The sequence below is a fragment of the Hermetia illucens genome, chromosome 2, assembly GCF_905115235.1.
Source record: "Hermetia illucens chromosome 2, iHerIll2.2.curated.20191125, whole genome shotgun sequence".
NCBI lineage: Eukaryota > Metazoa > Arthropoda > Insecta > Diptera > Stratiomyidae > Hermetia > Hermetia illucens.
Genome location: NC_051850.1, coordinates 87,515,669 through 87,535,814, shown reverse-complemented (window position 1 = coordinate 87,535,814; position 20,146 = coordinate 87,515,669). Strand labels below are relative to the sequence as shown.

General features: G+C 38.3%; 1 protein-coding gene across 12 annotated transcripts in view; it reads left to right on the top strand.

Moving 5' to 3' along the window:
* Window positions 1-20,146, top strand: part of LOC119650260 — a 286,586-nt gene that overhangs the window by 254,310 nt on the left and 12,130 nt on the right. For 8 of the 12 annotated variants that reach the window (XM_038052861.1, XM_038052866.1, XM_038052868.1 and 5 more), the window contains 3 exons: window positions 13,949-14,210; window positions 14,617-14,637; window positions 19,955-20,128. In XM_038052861.1, coding sequence (XP_037908789.1) covers window positions 13,949-14,210; window positions 14,617-14,637; window positions 19,955-20,128 — 457 coding nt within the window. The remainder of the gene's footprint in view (window positions 1-13,948; window positions 14,211-14,616; window positions 14,638-19,954; window positions 20,129-20,146) is intronic. The other 4 variants (XM_038052864.1, XM_038052872.1, XM_038052862.1 and 1 more) reach the window with 3 other exon arrangements.

The following is a 20,146-nucleotide window of genomic DNA, read 5'->3' as shown; positions in this document are numbered from 1 at the left end:
AGACCTGTTACACTTTTTGGGGGTCATATTTTGAGCCCTCACTCCCCTATGTTTCACCCAATATAAAATATGGCACCAGTTCCGAAAAATACTAATTGAGACCTTTCATTTGAAATCCCACATAGCTATATTTTATGAAAAAAAATTTTGCTCCTTCCATTCACATGTATGGCGAGCTAAAACCATTATTATTATGTTTCAGGTTCCGTACACCTGCAAAGAAAATTGTACTTGACGAAATACTTCATATAGTATACTTCTGATTCGAAATATGCAAACCAAGAAAAGATCTGTTTCTTGAAACCCCCAAAGTAGATGACCGCGAAAGTTTGATGATCCGAGAGTTTGAGGCTCTTATAGAATTTGTCCACAGGCAATAAATGGCCGGGATCTGTCGAATCATTAGCTTTAAAGCGACTATCCTAATCTCCCCTTGACTTAGATTAAGAAATGATGGACTGAGGATGACACGATTAGGAAAGCCGATCGTTTTCGTACCCATTTGGCAATTTGAAATATTCTTTCACTGATAAATTCTTTAGGAAGATCTTTAAGGTATTAGTTTGCTATAAATAGAAAATAGTTTCTTGAAGGTGCATCGAAATCATCCCTCTTCCTGGTTTTCTCCTTTATTATTCTAAGGGTTAAATAGTTTTTCTACCTATTCTTCACTTTCGTCGGAGTTTGTTCAGATTTTGGGTTGCTTTTTCCTCTCGGCGGATCCAGAGTAGAGCCTGATTCCATATGGATTAGCTCATGTTATTCACCTGACAATGTTGTTATAATATTTCGACAGTAAGTGAATCGTTTCTTGGCGAAAAGATCGCTTTCAGTGACGGGTGCATATGTGTATATGTAGATATTGCTCGACGTATTAACGAGTTATATCTTTTGGAATTCCCAAAAGTTTTCCAATATATTATTGATTGTTGATCATTGATATTGTGGGAGTGGAAGAAGATGACTTTTAAGACCACGCAAAGGGTATACTCATCTTGCGTGCGACAATTGGAAGGGAATTTGCAAGCTCTACAATGCAATTATTTCAACACCAATATCGAGCTGAGGCTGTTCTATGCGTAGAGAAACAACATGTTGCTATGTGATAAAAGTTACTCAAAAGCTCTAAACCTTGGCCAACACTTGTCTGCAACGTGTTATGGGAGTATACTGCTCAGATAGAATTTCCAATAAAGATCTTCATCGGCGCACAGGCCCGTGGAAGATTTGGATCAGAAGGCGGAATTGGTAATGGGTAGGTCACACATTAAAGAAGGGCGACAACTCCATCCCAATACAGCTGACGAGTGGGTCGTCCCTGGAGTACTTTGCACACAACAGTAGAGGAGAAGTGGGAGCGGGGGGTGCTGAAACGCACTTCAGCAAACCGTAAACGATGGCCCGTATGTGTGGCTAACACTATATGCTCCATTAAGGGGTAGCAGAGGGGCTTGTATCGTGACAGGTTGTTGGATACCAGGCAAACCAACTCTTTTCATTAATTGTAAGTACTTCACTAGAAAATGAAGGTTAGAAAGCGAAAGTGAGAGATGTTGTTTGCTCCCTAATATATACTCACAAAAAAGACATGAGAGTGAAGTATACTTAGCGCAAAAACCTCCTGATTCGTTTTGGCAAAGCACACATTTTTCAAAACCCTTTATTGACGATTTTTCTGTTATATACTGTGCATTATTTTTTGTTTAGTATTAGCTATAACAATATCTCCAATCATATTAATGCATTCCCTTGAGAACCTCCATTCCTAAAATTTCTCCAATACATATGCGTTCAGCTAGTTTATAGGGGCGAAACAAAAGATGGAAGTCTGATGCTCTAGATGTGATCAGTAGAATGAATTCTTTCCTTAATAGAGAATATGATACTTTTTAAGTCGTTTATATTCTCCTGATGACTGTCCTACCAATAAAACAAACATATCTGAAAATGAACATTAGGAATTATGTCGGGTTGTAATGAGCTTAGCTTCTGTTTGCGTCTTAGTTCATGATTGGGGAGGAAATGAAGTGCAACCATCCAGCGTATACTTTCTCGTGTTTAGTCTTGATGAAGTTCAACACAAGTATTTTCTTCATGTAGATGTCAGCGTTGCTTCAACGGAGTTTTCGAGCAAAGAGATGTAATATCATCTACAAACAAAGTAGTTTGGATTCGCAATTATAACAGATATTCCGTATTGGACGCAATTGGGTTTATTAAAGAGATCTTTTATTGCAAGTTTGAAGAGTTTGGGTTAAATCTTATCTCCTTGATTCATATATACGTACTGATAGGTCGATTTAAGCTGAATTGCTAGGCGTTGCGAGGGACAGTAAATGCATGTACAATACAGTACCCCACACATATCCTGAACAATATTCAGCACTCATGTATGGCAAGAAAATACATCTGGGAGAATATCTAATGCCAGATGAAAGGCTAAAGCATCTCAAATTTACGATTGTATGAGTGATCGATATAATATTGGTAAGCATGCTATACCATCGCAGGACAGAGTAGTTCTTTACGACGTACTAATATTAATAACTCTTTCACAAACTTCTTTTTGGGGAACATGACAAAAGCTGAATGAGGTAGATCAATCTTTATTGATGTTCTGTACATGCAGATATATAATCGTACCAATGCTTTTGTGATGGTACGTCGGAGGTTGTGAACCCTCAACGCAATCGACGATTCGCCTCGGCTGCCGCATTGAACGGCAGTTGAATCAGTTGACGGCCTGACAGAAGACGGGTGAGAAACGTCAAGAGTGACATTTAGACAGGGACTCTACTCTGAAAAACTGAAACTGAATTCTTACCGCTTCCAATTAAAACACGTCTAATTTTTCTTTTCTATAACTAACGTGAATATTCAAATAACGTGGAATAAATTAGTTAAATTAATAAAGGCCGATACTTTTATTTATTTGAGATAGGGATCCACCATATTTTTAGCAAAAGGAGCATCATTTTCTGTAGATAAATTGACTAAAGAAAGGTCAGTTAGTTTGAAGACCCATTCTCAGAAACTACGCAACGCAAATATCTGAAAAGAAGAACATGGCAACTAGTCCTCAAAATACTCTCCACACCGATACTTGTCTAAATAAAGTTAATAATAGCATATTAACATATTTATTATAAGTATATTTTCTAGAAATTTACTGAGAACTCCCTTAAGGGGGTCATCCGGTGTGAAGGCCGTTTTTTTTTGCCTTTTTTTGAAAAATTATTTTAAAGGACTGGATAAAGATAGAAACGTGATTTTTTCACCATATGTTTATTAATATCTCTAGTATATGTGATAAATTCAGCTTGATATCGTAGCTAGTTTTCGGAATACGTGTCAATTTATGAACACATCTCCATCATCTGAGGAAAAAAAACTAAACGGCATTTTAATGTGGACAATATTCCACGGTCCGCAAACTAGGATAATTAGAAAATATTAAAAGGTAAATTTTTGGTGGGCTTTTAAAGTTAAATTTTTGGATTTTGGTGTTTTTTTACGGCTTTTTTTATGAATAAAAAAAAACGACCCGTCCGATTACAATTATCCTAGTTTGCGGACCGTAGAAATATGTATTAAAGAAGTCCGGAAAATTTCAAAGAATTTGGTTGGATAGATTTTGAGCTATGGTGGCAGCCGATTTTCAAGATGCAGTTTCGAGAAAAACGCATTTGAAAATTTAAATGTGATTATCAACAGTAAAATTGTAACTCACCATTAATCTGCTATACCTGGTCCATAGAGAGCACCCTCCGTTTCTTCAAAAAAGTCTTGTAAGGCCGATTGTTGCTCTCTGGTTTCAATTCGGGTTCTTTTAGCGATCGTCGTTCGGGCCGCCAAATACGCGCTTCATTACGGCGGTCGGCATAAACCTGACATATGTGACCAACTTGACATCCCATTGTCACTAGGATTTTGAGAATGCCATTGAATCCTTCATTGAAAATAACTACAGCCAGAAAAGTGGCTATTTCTACGACCTTGGTCCCATAATGAAGGTGTTTAGGAGCGAAAGTCCAGATCAATGCATTTAACGACTCATTGTTATTCCGGGTCTCTGCTCCTAAACATCTGTTCAACAGATCATCTCGTGACAAATCTTCGTAGATTGGTTTGATGACTGTTTGAACTTCTTCAGTCAAAGGTGCCTTCTCGTGGTGGAAACTATCCAGTTCTCCTTCAGCTTCCGCTTTGCGCCATTTGCACCAACTGTCCTCGCCTGCTGGATAATTTTGATGCTGAGGATTTTCGTCTGTAGAACATTTATGGAAGAAAGTTGCCCAAATTGCTTGCTTCATTCCTTCTATCGAATTCGCGTGACGACGAATAGCTAGCCCAAAAAATGTAGTGAGGTCGTTAATAACCTCATCAGTAAGTTTTCCAGCCCCTTTTCCATTAATGCCTTTGTAATTCTTCTTTGCATTTCTAAGCCGCGTTCCCATTCTTTTCTCGACATGTCCTACGCATTCCTTTTTTACTACTACGTATATTTTATTATTTGCAGAAATTTGCAGAAATACCGGAGAAAACTCCAGCAAAATCCAATATACAATATACAAAACTTGTCGCAATTGGAACATCCATGTTCATGCTTGCTAAAAGTTTCTTTGCTCATGTTGATACGAAGTCCTTTTTCTTCTCTGATAAGTATCGATTCCCATGAAATACTCGTTTTTTAGTGCGAGCATGATGTTGAACGTTAAAGCGACCTCCCTTCGTACGATCCATTTAAAAAAATTACTGAACACACAAACAGCACAATACTTACAACAAAATATAACTGAGTATAGCTTGAAAGCCTTTCAGTGCTCACTCTAGACTGGATTATCCTTTTTATTCCAAACATCAAAAAAGTTTAGACAATTGATTGGTTTTCCATCTTTTTATATTTATACTTGTGTTCGAATTTATAAGGCTCAGGTAAAAAACTAACACTTAAAAAAAGATTCGATGCTCTTTTTCATTGGCTGCAAACTCCTTGCCTGTTTAACCCTGTAATTTCTAACGACTCGGAATATCGGAAAATCCCTTTGCCCACATATTCTCCACTGTATATAGATACAATTCATGCAAAAAAAAATCTATTTCTCCAACCCGACACACGGGATGACCCCCTTAAGTTTATCCTAGAATCATCATCTTTTGCGGTAATATAGGTTATATTGTACAGCATGACACTGGCAATTTTGGTGGTTGCAATATTACTAACAGAGTTATAATAGATCGAAGTTCTAAAATTTTGAATGTCGGTATCATACTAAAGTGAATCGTTTGGCAAATTGAATGCATAAACATTACGAGCTAGGGGCAAATGCACACTTAAATATCTTTATATCAGCAGTACACAAAACCTTTCATACCTGAAGCGCTTAGCTCCCGGTTTTCCGACTTGTTCATTAACCCCATAGACTGTGGCTTCTTAATTCCGTGCGTTTACATAAAATATTCAAAACTTTTTGATTCATTAAACATGTTCTGCAACTATTTAGCAAAGTCCAACTGACGAAAAAGTAAACAAATTTTAATCTTATCTTTCAAAATACTTGAATCTATCGACGTGCAATCCGCTTTTGAAAGAAGCAGCCAAATTTCAACTTTTATAGATCATGTGTACTAATGATAACATTGTAGGATAATGTTCGTATATTAGGCGATCTAAAAATAAGGAGCACGCAAACAGAACAATAACCTCGTTTCATCCCTAACTCAGGAATTATATCGATTTAACAAATTTCTTAGCGCTACCATACCTGTGGTAACGATTCATTACATCCTTGGCATTTTGGGGACGGAATAACTTGTGCATTAACATGTACATAAATTAGCCGAAAAAATTGGTGCAGTGCGGCCTAGTTGTTTGTGAGAAATTTTCTGCCGCTCGTTGGTGTAAACCAGAATATAGTTTGGAACATGTTGATATGAAAATCGGAGCATGCATGCAATCCATACATTGCAGGCGGTCAAAATTGCCATATCATTTTGCTTAACTTGCCGGCATAAATGTTGAGAAAAAGTTTACTCATATTACAGTAAAATAATTTAATCCCGGTTTTCACTTCCCGGAATTTGAAATAATTTGTTACCTCTTGGAACCATTCATTGTACGCTGCAAAATGTAGCGATCAGTTTATGAAACTTAATTGCAAGTTTGAGGATTTTGTTCATCTCACTAGCATGAGAGCGCAAGAAACTAAATAATTCATTTGGAATATCCATTTCTGTTTCATAATTTGCTTACAGCGATGTACCCCGAGTATCTATCGCATTACGGTCGAAAAATACTGTTGTAGTTTGAGAAAATGGTGGTATGCATATGTTTTCCTACTATATGTCTATGCATGGTTAATTTACATCTATTAAATTTTGTAGAAAACATAATCATCTTGAAATCGGCACTGATTAGACGGGGTGGATACTTAGCATGAAAAACACTTTCACACATGAAAGAGGGGAAGATAGAATTTTGACTTTTCATTTTCAGTCGATGCATTCTTTTGTGCTACAAAGATATACTATATACATACGTATATGGCAATGGAAAACTATTCAAGAAAGTAGCAAAACTTTCTGATCAAAGCATTGCAAGCGACAACTCTTTCCTTTCCTGCTAGCAGTTCACAGAATCCATATCGGAAGAATTTTCATCTTTCGAATCAATCTGTAGATCCGCTCAAATTTTTACACTTTGAAAAGAGAAGCGATTGCGCACCTCATGGAAATATTTTTGATGACGAGCAACATATGGTTAAACATTTTCATATCAGATAATTACTCTATCTTGTCTTTTTATATTCTGATCATTTTTAAGGTTTTGGGTAAAACTCGATTTACTCGAAAACGGCTGAAGCTATTGTCACGAATATGTGGTCTATGAATCCCTCTGCGTATAGCAAATGGGGCCATTTTGAAACATAGGAGAGTGAGGGCTCAAAATGTGTACCCTAAAAAGTGAAGCAGGTCTCGTTCGCAGAATTTACGAAATCTATGCCTAAATACATCCCGTTTTAATATCTGCTCCAATAAAGTTAATGATCATCCTAGAAATACAAAATTTAGCATTGTATAAGCGGTGATATAGGACATAATGAAAAGTTTGAACGCAATTCAACTATAATTAACAAAGTTAAAGAAGGTCAAAGTTTAGCATTTCCCGTAAATTTATTGCACTCTAAGACATTTCCACTTTCCTTTCTGATCCTTTTAAGGTTAAGCCCAAACTTTTGCGCCTGCATTTCTCGAGTTCGCAGGCATGTTGTTTTCCTGTTTATGAAGTCATTTCTCCGTTTCGGTGCTAGCTTACAATTCTCATCATACCAATCGTTCTGAGACCAAATATGTTTGTAGTCATACCAATGATAACGTTCTTCGTGTGATTGTGAAGATCATTCCTCGATACTTCATCTCCTGGGCATTTAATGTTGCTGTAACTGCTGATTGTTTTAGTTACTTCAATAACTGGGTATATCACGGGCTCATCTGCTTCATTTAGGCCATGTGTCAATGGACATTTCTTTATGAAATGCGTCACTGAGACTAAGACTTCTAAGCGTCAACTCGAAAAATCAGTCAGAATCTGTGACTTTAGATGAAGTCAGTCAATACAAAGTTCGAACTCTACGCAATTGAAAAGAGTACATGAATCGAAATAGTGGCAGCATAGAAATCGTGCTGTTCCTATGGAAATGGCGCTTCACTTGTGCTTTCTTAGAATGTATACTGTTCATCCAAGTACTGTATAAGTAGAAAAATCAATCAAATGATGTAAAAATGCAAATTCCCAAATATAAAATTTCAAAAGTCTCCACACAATACCACGAGTTGTGATAATTATTATTCAATCAACCTTGACATCTGTTACATAAAAGCAAATTCGCAGACGGTAACTTTAAATTTTCATTTTTATCTGAAATGAAAAAGAAAACATACTGTAAGCTTTTTAGGTCGGCACATTAGCTAATTAATTATTATGTGTGTTGACTATTTAAAGAAAATTCCAATTTCACAACCGGAAAGCGTGGAACTTTGGTTTTTGTATTAACATTATTTATCACTCTATAAATTTTGTACTATGATAATATCAAAGATAAAGATTGCTGATAAAGCCACTTGGAATGCTTAACAAAATGCATATTGCAATGCTAGTTTGAACCAATTGTTACATAGCTCGATTATTGATTGGAACAGGAGGAGCAATGAGCATAACAAGCCTTTTCTAAAACAGTCAAAAGGGCTAAGGGAGGTTTTGGTACTTTTTGGAACTGATCCTATTTCCCAAGTAGGGAAGACTTACCTTGATGCGGGGGAAACTTGAACTACGCATCGAAAAAGTCTGAAAAAATGTGGTTAAAAATCTAGATCTCAAAATAAACCAATATCTCTGCGTAAGTAAAGTTAATAATAGTGTAAAGCTACATTTTGGAAATTTGACAATATGTTGGAGAGCTCGGAAGATGACAATGCAAACCTTTTCTTTTTGCCACATCAGTAATTCTAAGGGTTTTATTTGCAGGCTTAAAACGTTTCAACAATTTCACAATCAGGGGTAAGAGAAAACTTTCTCAGCTACTTTCTAATGGTACAATCATACGTAAGTGAAAGACTCGCAGGTTTATTAAAATCGGTTTCCTGTCACTTTGATTTTTATTAAAATTCTTTCAATAACTTTTGTTTGGGCTTAAATATTTAATTTTTATTTCAAAACTGAAGCTTCTTCTGGTAGTTTTCACAGATAAAAACCTTGTAAAGTCAAGAGTCAAGTCACTTTTTTCGATTTTGACACTATGATTTTCTTCCTTTAAAATCGAATGATCGAAAATTTTCCAATTTATGTCATTCAAAAGGCAAGCAATTAGATCGTCTTTTGGAGATTTTGTAGAATTCCGGTTATAAAATATAGGTTCAATTTTTCAGTTAAAAGTTGATATCGATTTTTTATAAAATTTTGGGCGTTTTCTTCGTCTTGTTCAGCAAGAATTTTGTCCAACCTTTCTTCAAGTGATATTTGGACGACCTTTTGCCGATATTATATCCTTGAGTTCCATCTTTTCGCCATGGTGTTATCATTCTTCTACCTTGAAGTAATATGAGCATAATGGTGGCTGAATCGTAATGATTCCTGGAACAGCGTGTTTCTTGATTTCATTAAGACATCTTGAGAGAATCGCAACATCAGCTGAAAAATGGGCAAACAGTTGTTCTGAAAGCTTTGCTATTGTCTCGCCCCTTTCTGAAGCTGTAGAGCTTATTTGTAACCCTTGGGGGAAATTTACTTTGTGAAACTTGTAATTGTTTTCGCGGATCCTCCAAGGATGCTCGTATTGTGATTCGGCCAGTGACCCAGATGATACCAATGTCACGCAGTAGCAACTCGTCTCTGTTATTTTGGCAAATGATATCTGCTGTTGTGGAGGCGTGCGACAAAGAACGAGGTGATGGAAAAAGCTTTATTTCTTCCCTGTTCGCTTTTATATTGACCCGTTTGTGCGATTTACGTGAAATCGTGAAATGAAAACTTAGTTTTATGGAAACTCCGTTCAACGTCGTATTGATACAGTGCAGTCTGGAGTAAGGAAGTCGAGGATACTGCACGCCCCGAACATACTCTTGTGAATTTAGAGTACCTTGTTTGTGTTTCATCGTAGCAATCAGATACGTTGAAACGATCTAAATGCTGATTTTGTTGTTGTCAATTTTACCACTTGCTCATCTCCAAGCTGTCATTTATAATAAGGTTGGAATGTGTTATACGGCTGTTTATTAGTTTGGCTTCCTGAGTTGTCACCAGTTGTTTTTGTTGATTATGTTTCAAAATGTCGATGCCTTCATATACTTCGTCACTAACGCCGAAAATATTCGTGAGTAGTTTTCCAAAGAGTCCTGCCTGCCCGGAAGCTGTTGCGCCTTCTAGTCATAACTCTTGCATTTGCTAAAGAAGATAATCACGCTTAAATGTGCGAGTGGTATATCGCAGTGCATGTTGTTTTCTAGCTGCCTTGTACGCTGACAAATCTTCTCAATCTGGTCCCAAGTTTTGAGTATGTTGTTTCTATCTTCCAGAATGTCCTTCACAGGAAGATTCACTTCTAGCCTCAAATTGCCTCTTATGAGCTGATCTATCCCCAAAGCAGTTTCTAAGTCAATATTATTTTTAAGGGTTCGATCAGCATTAGGCGCGAATGACTCAGTAACAGTAAGAGATAGAAAATTCATTCTGTCTTCTGTCCGTAGCGTGAAGATTTAATATCTTTGAGGTAGCCGAGTTTTCTTTTCTTTCTTCTAATTTTAGCAGAGGCTTCCGCCTTAGGCGCATTCATGGACATCGAAGGTGCCTTCAATTATGCCTCATTCGCAGCAATTTGTGATGCGGCAAGACATCATGGAATCGAACCGCTGCTAATCGGTTGGATCCCTCACATGCAAGAATGGAGAAAAATCCACATATCGGTCGGCCAGAAGTCTATTGAAGCAGGATGTCTCAGGGGCTGCCCAAAGGGAGGTGTTCTCTCTCCACTGTTATGGCTCTTGGTAATGGATATCCTGCTGTGGCTCCTGGAGGACAAAAAAGTGTTCGCGCAAGCATTTGCGGACGACCTACCCGTAATAATTACCGGCAAATTTGCGGACACATTATGTGACTGCTTGAATGCAACTCTGCATGTAATCTACAGTTGGTGCCTCCGCAATGGACTCACGGTGAACGTTAGGAAGACTGGACTAGTTATGTCCACTAGGAACGTCAGGTGGGGCAGCTATACGCTACCCACCTTAGCAGGGGCGGAAATCCAGCTGGCACAAACAGCCAAGTACTTAGGAGTACATTTCGACTCCAAGTTAACGTGGAAGCATCATATCCGGGAACAATATCAGAAATCCTGCAGATTGCTCTGGTGCTGTAGGAAAGCGATAGGCAAGACCTGGGGACTTTCATCCAAACGGATATACTGGATGTATACATCCATAATAAAACCCATTTTGATGTATGCATGCATCGTCTGGTGACCAAGACTGAACTTTGCTAACAGCAGGAAGCTGCTAACGCAGATTCAGAGACTTGGTTGCCTAAGTATTACTGGACCAATGAGCACTACGCCGACTGCGGCACTTGAAGCTATCCTAAATCTACCCCCCATTCACCTGTAGGTGAAACGGAAAGCAGCCAACGACGCATATAGGCGTGGAAAGGCGGCCAATCAAAAGGTTATGCGTCTTACTGGAAATTCCTTGAAAAACATCCAGTAGCCCTGATGCCGACCAATCATATGGTTTTCAGATTCGTCTTTGAAAAGACATACACTGTCGTAATCACCGAAAGAGAAGAATGGTCGACAAGTGGCCATGAGTCTTTTCAGATTACAGACCTAATAATCTTCACAGACGGGTTAGTCATGGAGGATGGATCGGGCGCAGGGGTGTTCTCGGAGAATCCGATTATAGAACTGGCCCAAACCCTCGGAAAAATGACGATCATATTCCAGGCAGAAATATATGCCATTTCTTTGGCAGCAGAAGAATGTCTGCGACAAAAGTGAAGGGGCCGCACCGTTCGAATCTGTTCCGACAGTCGGGCGGCATTATCAGCACTAAATGGCGACGACATATCAAGCCAGTTGTTGGTGTGGAGTTGTCATCAGGTGGTGCTGAAACTTGGCCGACTGAACGAAACATTTCTGATGTGGGTGCCGGGGCACTCTAACATCGCCGGTAATGAGGAGGCGGACAGACTGGTTCGCCGAGGATCTGGATCCACAATTGTGGGGCCAGAACCAGCTCTTGGAATCCGACCATCTACTGTCAAGTCTACTCTGAAGGGTGAAATTGCAAGGATTCACGCAACCGAATGGAGAAATTTGGACTCTTGCCGGCAAGCGAAAATCCTTGTGAAAGAGCCTAGGGCCACTAGAGCGGCATTTTTGTTGTCCCTTAAGAAATGGGACATGAAAACCCTAGTAGGGCTTTTGACGGGGCACTGCTCCTTAAACTACCATATGGAAAAGATTGGGGTTGTGGTTTCGGCTATGTGCAGCCAATGTGAGGAGGAGACGGCTCTGCACTTTTTATGTAGCTGCCCGTCATCCTCAGATCTCAGACGAAGACACCTTGGCAAGGTTTTCTTCAATGAAGAACCTGCACACTCACTGCCTCTGGAGAATGTTCTCAGATTCGCTAAAGCCTGCGAACACCGTAGGCGGGAAGCCATTCAATAGGCAACTTACGGGGATAGTACAATGGGCCTAACAATGGCCTGAGTGCTCGGAGCTGCGGTTTCCCCCAGTTAGCTAAACTAACTAATTAGTGTTTTTACAAAGTCATGCCTAAGGACACCTCTATCCCTCAATATATCACAAGCTACCATTATATTACACACAGCATCAATATTCTATTGAAAAATAACAACACAAACAATATAGGGTTGGCCCTTCCCCTCCCCTCATTTCAAAGCATGATATTGGAAAATTTGAAGAGAATCGTGTTGCTATTATCAAATTTAGAGTAATCAGAGTAATTTATTTCGACTTTACTGTACCCTAAGACAGTATACAATTCTAGTATCACATCAAAGTAAATACATAGTATTATTTATTAAATTCATAAACATTGTAATTTACCAACTACGTACAAATGGAATCATCGCGTAATTAAATATTCTCACATATGAGATACACAAAAACTCTCACACCTGAAGCTACTCTCTCTTTAATTTTATCTAGGGAAGTTTATGGTATGTGTACCTTCCCGATTTTAGGTGAAACCCTTTTGTATCAATCGTTAATCCTAACTGTCCGCTCTTTTTTAGACCTCCTCACCTCGCTTGAGCATATTACCCGGGTTATCTATGGTAACTTGGATGTATAGTATATCGATTTTTAGGAAATGTATAGGTTGAATACAAGTCATCGGACAGCTGATTATATAGAGAGGTAGAGGGCAGAGGCCACTATAGAAAATGGTATTATGTTATGTTGGTTCAATAATGTGAACCAGGTTTTTGGAGGCTAGTACTCTCCTTGGCTCCTTCTATTACAAAATCATCTCAAAATATTTTATAAATAATATTGATTTCATGTATATATCATAACAACTATTACTGGCACTTCCTAATATTAGAAACGTGTTAAAAGACTATTCCAAATGATAATCTTAATGTAAACTTCTACAGTTAAATCATTCAAAGGGAAAAACACATCGAAACGGGTTTCCCAAGGATTTTATTGAATATCCGTATGAATCATATTATGAAAGCACTGATTGGAATCTCCACTCGTATGAATGAATGCTTTCCCGTATTTATCCCTTCGGCAAATGTCACACAACTCCGTATCACCACCCTTACAAAATATATTAAATGTAAAGGAAAAGTTACAACAGGAGCAGTCATCGTCCATTGTGCGACTGCGCGTATTATGTCATTCACAACGTTATGGCGACAATATCGTACATCGTCGTCCTTTTGACGGATTTCATTTTTGAAACGTGATATATTCCAATTTAACTCTCGATTAGTGCCTAATATAACACTGTTAGTAATACTCTGAACCGTAAGCAAATTATTGACAAAAAGTAGAGCGTGTCAGCGTGGTTTATCCCTTATGGCAATAATATCGTCCGGGAAAACTTTATTTTTGTGACTCAATATTGATTTCGGATAGCATGGTGCATTCGACATACATGAGTGCTCTCCAGGACACGACGCTATGCCTATTGATTAAGTATAATTAGCATGTCCTCTCCAGTACGAGCTCGTCGAGTTCGAACTGATTTAAATACGGCCGAGAATGTCTTCCTTAGTACGAGTCCTAGAAATAGCCAATCACCCGGGAGTAGCCGAGCCAGACGAACCCTGTCTCCCGGAAAAGAACCCCCCGAACCTCAGTAATTTTAGATTCTTGTATGCCAGCCTTACATTCAGTAATACAGAGTTTTATTCTACTTTCAGCTCATTACTACCCGCCCGTGCGACCCGCCTACTCAACAGGTCGCGCCTTCAACAGAGCCAACTTAGCAACACAGGCTCGGACAGTCCCAGATCAATTGATAGTCTTCCGCATAAGCACTCCCGATCGTCTCTGAGTGGAAAGGACACAGCCGTTTCGTCGGACGACCTCCTGTTTGCAGACAAATCGTTTAGAAATTCGATGATTCAAGATGTTCAGTATTTCAAGAAACAGCTGATTCGTCTCCGAAGGGTTTTACAAGATGTGAGTAGAGCTTTTGCTTGGTTGAAGTCTGGACTAAAAAGGCCGGACAGAGAAGGAACGGATATGTTGTAGAGTTTCACTGATGTTTGTTAATTTTCAACCGTTTCTTTGCAAATGTGTTTCAACATTGAACTTTGGGATTGTAGAAGTTTGCGGTTAGAGTTTCAAATTTCATGTGTTCGTGGATGCCACTAGCTCCTGACAGAACTGCATCCTAAATCAACAAAAAACGTCTACTTGTATCCTGAAGTTCAATGAATTCTTACAAATTTTTATTCATGTTTTTCCCATTCTTCAATTTCTTTTTTATGTCAATGTTTGGCATGTGTGTCTATGTGACTTTTGTTTTTCACATTTACTACCTATTTATCATCGTCTCATACTCGTGATAAACTATCGACAACAGGACGAAGAAAATTTGATGAGGGTAGGTTACTTTTGTTGTTATTCTTATATTTGTTGATTTTATGTTCGGATGTAGAGTGTATTCTTATCTATGTATTATGGTTTGTTCAATTTTTATTTCTGTCTGTTTTTGTAATTTTCTCTGGCTTTGCGTTTACGTGGCTGACAGCAATACTAGCTTTGTAAATATTCACTTTTCTTTTATAATAATCCCATCCACTTGTATTTGGTATGTAAAATTAATCTTGATTGGAGTCTGTTGCATTTAATAACAAGCCAATAAATTAGATTTGAAATGTAGAACATATTTGGAAATAGCATATATGTAAAGTTAAATTTAAAGATCAACTGATAAACCAACGCCCGAATATTACCCCATTTTCAATTGACATTTACTGCCTTTTTTGGCCTTTTTTTTAAATATGTTTTTCAGAACATATACATGTATGGTTGCTCTAAACATTTATGTGGACCATAGCGCGCCTATTAAACCTACACTCCATCGCTATCAGGCGGCGATGTGCTACTTCTCCCTTCATGACTTTTCGAGAAAATTGCACTTCTGCTCTATTGTTTCGCTTCACGTGTCTTCTACGGTGGAGTTCACTCCCTTTCTGTGAGACCAATCCAGTGCCACTTTCGCCTTCTGACCAATAATTTTCAAAACATAAACATAAGAAAAATTAGTCCAAACCTCCACCTAAATATGCAAAGTCGAAAAAAAATAAATGGAAAACAATAAAAACAAAATAATTCTTCGAATTCGTTTCAGCAAATCTAAAGTCTTTTCTGTTTCACAGATCATATTGTTCTATATACACCTGTTCTTCTGCTGGGCGTTAAAATACCACCATCAAATACCACCAGGCTTATTTTAGAATTTAATAAATGTAATGCCTCAGGCAGAAAACAAGCAAAACTTGTTTCGGACTTGACTTAAAGATTGTCATTGATTTGCTCTGATTTTATTATTATCATCACCACCGTTAGTTTGAAATTAAAAAGGGGAATATTTTTATCCCTGATTCTTATTAATCTGATACATAAAGGGAAAAACACTATCGTGATATGAAAAGAGGTTCAATCACCAATATTGGATTTTTTCCTCAAAAGCATGTCTAAATGTTAAGTTTCTACATCTGAGGTAAGATTAACTACAATATTCTGTTCTTGTCGTGAACAAAGTTTGTGGACCAGGAACCTGCAATTTTCGAAACTTTATTGCTACCGAAACATCAACAACGCCTCGCATATGGACTGACTTCACGGCAACGACCTTTGCTATTGAAAACGGACTATGGTTGACTTCTGGAATGTGCGTACGCCTCTCGACACTAGTAATGAGGCTCCCCAGAATGCTCGCTTTCTCCAACTCGAGCGAGAATTCTAACGATATAAGCTGCGACTCTGAAGAATACATCTCTGTCTCTTTCCACACTAACTGCGTCGCACATTTGTACTCTGGAAAGTCGAGTAGCAGCCGACGTTAATCCGATTTCGGGTTTTTTCTGATAGCCATCGGAATGCGCGTTTTCTTGATCAGGGAGCCAGTTTCTGACAGACTTCTTACTGCCAAGATTCCGGTCCAGGTTAGGAAGTATCACATTTGTAGAGTGCTATGCAGCAATTGAGATTTCCAATGTATTTGAAAAGGATGCTTTCTACGAGCAAATATACGCAGTCCAGGAGAGATGATTGTAATGGTTTATCTGAATGCCAAGGTGGGCTCTAACAACTCCTTGCTCTAACATGGGATATAGGAACACGGTTTTGGCGGCCGTAATGATAATGGTGGGGGATTTGTGGATTTCTGCAACTTTCATCACCTCGCCTTTATTGGTACATTCGAGCACAAAGTTCACCATACGGTCAGTTGGTTTTCAACCAGGCGCCAAGCGTTCGTCAGCACTTGTCTTTTTCAGTAACAATTACTGTTAATATTTAGATACTATTCATTATATCAAATCATGCTGAAGGCAACTATGATTCATCCGATTTTTAACTTCTGGCCCTTTTTTTATCGAGAGGAAAATATTCTATTCCATGAAAACTATCAGAAAGAACTACATATCTCTACAAATTCATTTGAAACGCATTTTTCACTTAAATTTAAGATTTATGCTTTGCAAGTAACATTTCTTCTGTGGTGACATTTATCGTATTTAAATGATTTTCTACCCCGTTCTTGGTATTGGGATGCATTAGTTATGTACATATGTGCGACAAAATACATTGGGGACACGAACTGAAACTTATGAGTAACAGTCGCGATAGCTTTCTATGTACAAACTACTCTCATTAGCACCACCAAGAATGTAGGGCCTAGTTCATATTGACATGACTCTTCCAAAAACCGTAGGGGACTCAATTTGGATAGAAATTTTCTTTATGGTCTATTTTTTTATTTGAATATATTGACAACGTATTCCCGGAACCAAATGTGCTTTCCATCAGTGTGCTCTCTTGTCTTCGAATTGTTTGCTTTTGTTTAACCGCTCGCTAACCAGTAACCCCTAAACTTCAATGCTACTGAAAGTTACAAAGGGGAGGAGAAAAATTGGAGATGGGAAACATTTAGATGAACTACTATGGTACAGAAGACCAAGAAGGATCTTTTTATGACATCACAAACAAACAAGAGGACACTACATTATATTTAGACTAGAATTCAATGACAACAGTGGATACTCCTGATAATCTTTCTCAGTCGCAAAAGTTACAAAAACAACCGGACTAAAACATTCACTTTACATCCCGAACTCCTCTCAATCTTTGTTGACGGAATGGAAAAGTACTATAATCATGTCAACTTTAAAAAGGCTAGCTCAAAGCGTCAACTTACAACTAGGTAGTGAGAAAGGATTAAAAATCATAGCACCCGCTTCAATTTGTGGCACGCTTCAAACCTCTTGTCAAATTTGATTTGGACTGGTTAAAAAATGAAACTTTTATGTATTTTAGTAAAAATCTTTATTATCGTTTTCGAAATAGGCTCTGAGCAAGCATACTAACGGTTAATCCAATTTTCAATACTATTGTTATAGACCTCAGCAGGGATGGCCTTCAGCTCCTACAGCGAATTTCTTTTTATTTCGGTTTCGGCCGATTTTTGGCATTCCATTACTTTGTTGTTGGACAGTCACGACGTCACATTCATGGGCCCATTTCTTGTCGAGAGTATTAATGCGTTTGATGAATTGTGATGGTCATTCGCTATGTTGAAAAGCATCTTTTTGTGTCGAGTCGATTGCTAGTAGGTGTTAATAGCCCCGCCTATCTCTTTAATGGTACCACGACGATTTTCGAACATCTTCATCTTCGATGTTATCGTTTTTAACATTGGGTTATCGACGACTCAGTGTCCGTCAGTACTGGTCACATTGCCTCCCACAGTGTACTGTAGTGCACCCTTGCGGTTTTGAATGAAGTCCTCTAACAAACTTCAAGGCCCTGATCCAATATGGATTGTGCCGCCAACGATTATTATTATTATGGATGACTCGCATGAGGCAAGTTTTCTCAACCTTGCTACCCTCATTTCATGCTACTCAAATGTATGTGTTCTCGGTAGAGATTCACAATTCGATGATTACGTAGCCGTAATTTCATTGCAAATATAAAATCCCACCCAATTTCGCTGCGTAGTTTTTAATTTGTATTGTAAAAATCGGCAGACAAACTCTGGTGTCATAAACAAAGGCCTGTCAAACCCATACTAATTCACGTATCCCGCTCAAATTTCACATGAGGAAGGGTTCTGTCAATTTAAAAACTTATCACTTTCCGCACGCAGTTTAAATTGATCACCAAGAACCATGACCAATATCTCGCAACATATTTCCCGAAAAAGAAATGTTGGAACAACTTTTCGCATGTCCTAGGAGCCAAAAACTCTTCTGTGTGTTTTAGGATTCGGAATCCCTCTACCCATTTCAATACTGTTTCTCAAATCAGTTTCTTTATAAGTAACCACAAATGGAAAAATTGGCACTTTTCATCCATTGTTTTGCGACCCGCACTTATTAAACTATCAAATAGATTGATGAAAATTAAGAGAATAGAATCATCTAATATTATTTGTCTTCACTTTGGATCCGCCGGTAAACGATTTAGAAAAATTTCGAGCTTGATAATAATGAAAGCAGCAAAAATGATATCCCAACAACCAGGGAGCAACGTATTGAGCATTTGATTTTAAAATTTAACTTATAAAAATTATTCTCTTGAATAGGTTGAATAAGTCCGAAAATGGTCAAAAATATTTGACTTTGACATTGTTGTGTGAATCCGCATTGGTCAAACGGGAAGAATAAAGATAGGAGACTACAACTTTGAGATCGTTGATAATTTCTCCTATCTAGGGTCGAAGATCACAACCAATAACAGCTACGATTACCAAATCCGCTCACGGTTGTTGGCTAGCATATACAAAATCTGTTCCGCTCGAAGCGTCTCACCATAGGGTTAAAGCACTTACTGTACAAGACAATTATCTTGCCAATCCTCAGGTATTTCTCGGAGACTTGGGTTCTTAGCAAGAGGAATTGCGAACTCTTGGCGGCGTTCGAGAGAAGAATCTTCCGAAAAATGCCCCTACATGAGGATGGACGATTCCGTAGACTACATAACGACGAAATCTATGATCGTCAGGTTGTGGATGAAATCCGGCTCAATAGGTTACGGTGGGCGGGTCACATTATCCGTATGGATGAGGATGATCCAGCCCGGAAAGTCTATAAGGGCAATATCTATAGCAGAAAAAGATGAGGCAGACCCTGTCTGAGATGGAGCGATGGCGTAGGTCAGGACCTCAGACAGCTTTTAGGGATATTGAATTGGTGGACCTCGGTGCAAAACCGGGATGTTTGGAGTTCCTTATTAAGGAAAGCCTAGACCGGATACCGGTTGTTGCGCCGTTGATGATGATGGTGTGAGTCCTATACGGGTGGTGTGTCTTAGATGCGCAGAATTATCATATCATAGTTTATAGTGTAGTAGAGAAGTTTATTCCCATCAAATCCTAGGGCTGACATTACGGGCAATAATGATTTTGAATTATATTATATGACAGATATACTATTTTGTCAATAGGCATAAGATAATTCGCGAAAGGAGATGGTTTCCTTTTTCGAAAATATATATCTATCCCTAATCCACATACTATCAGTTCTCTCTTTTCATGGTTTCATCTCTATTCTAATCTTCGGAACATTTTCTAGATCGTAACAAATGTAGAGTAATCATCCGATAGAAGTAGTAATATACTAATGTTGAAATGTTTAATCTTTTCGGTTTTCTAGCATAAAAAATAAATAAATTTTGATGATTTTTCCTAACAGACTGAAACTCTCAACCCATTCGAACAAAGTAATGGGAAATTATTTGCATCTTGTGAATTAGACAGCAGTCAAGTAACAGCAGATGAAAAGGACCTAAGTAGCCTGGCTTCGTCAATAGCCGATGATCCTCGACAGGAGTTAGCCGATCTACGAAGACAGGTTGTTTACCTTCAGGTATTTGCACGTCGTTTA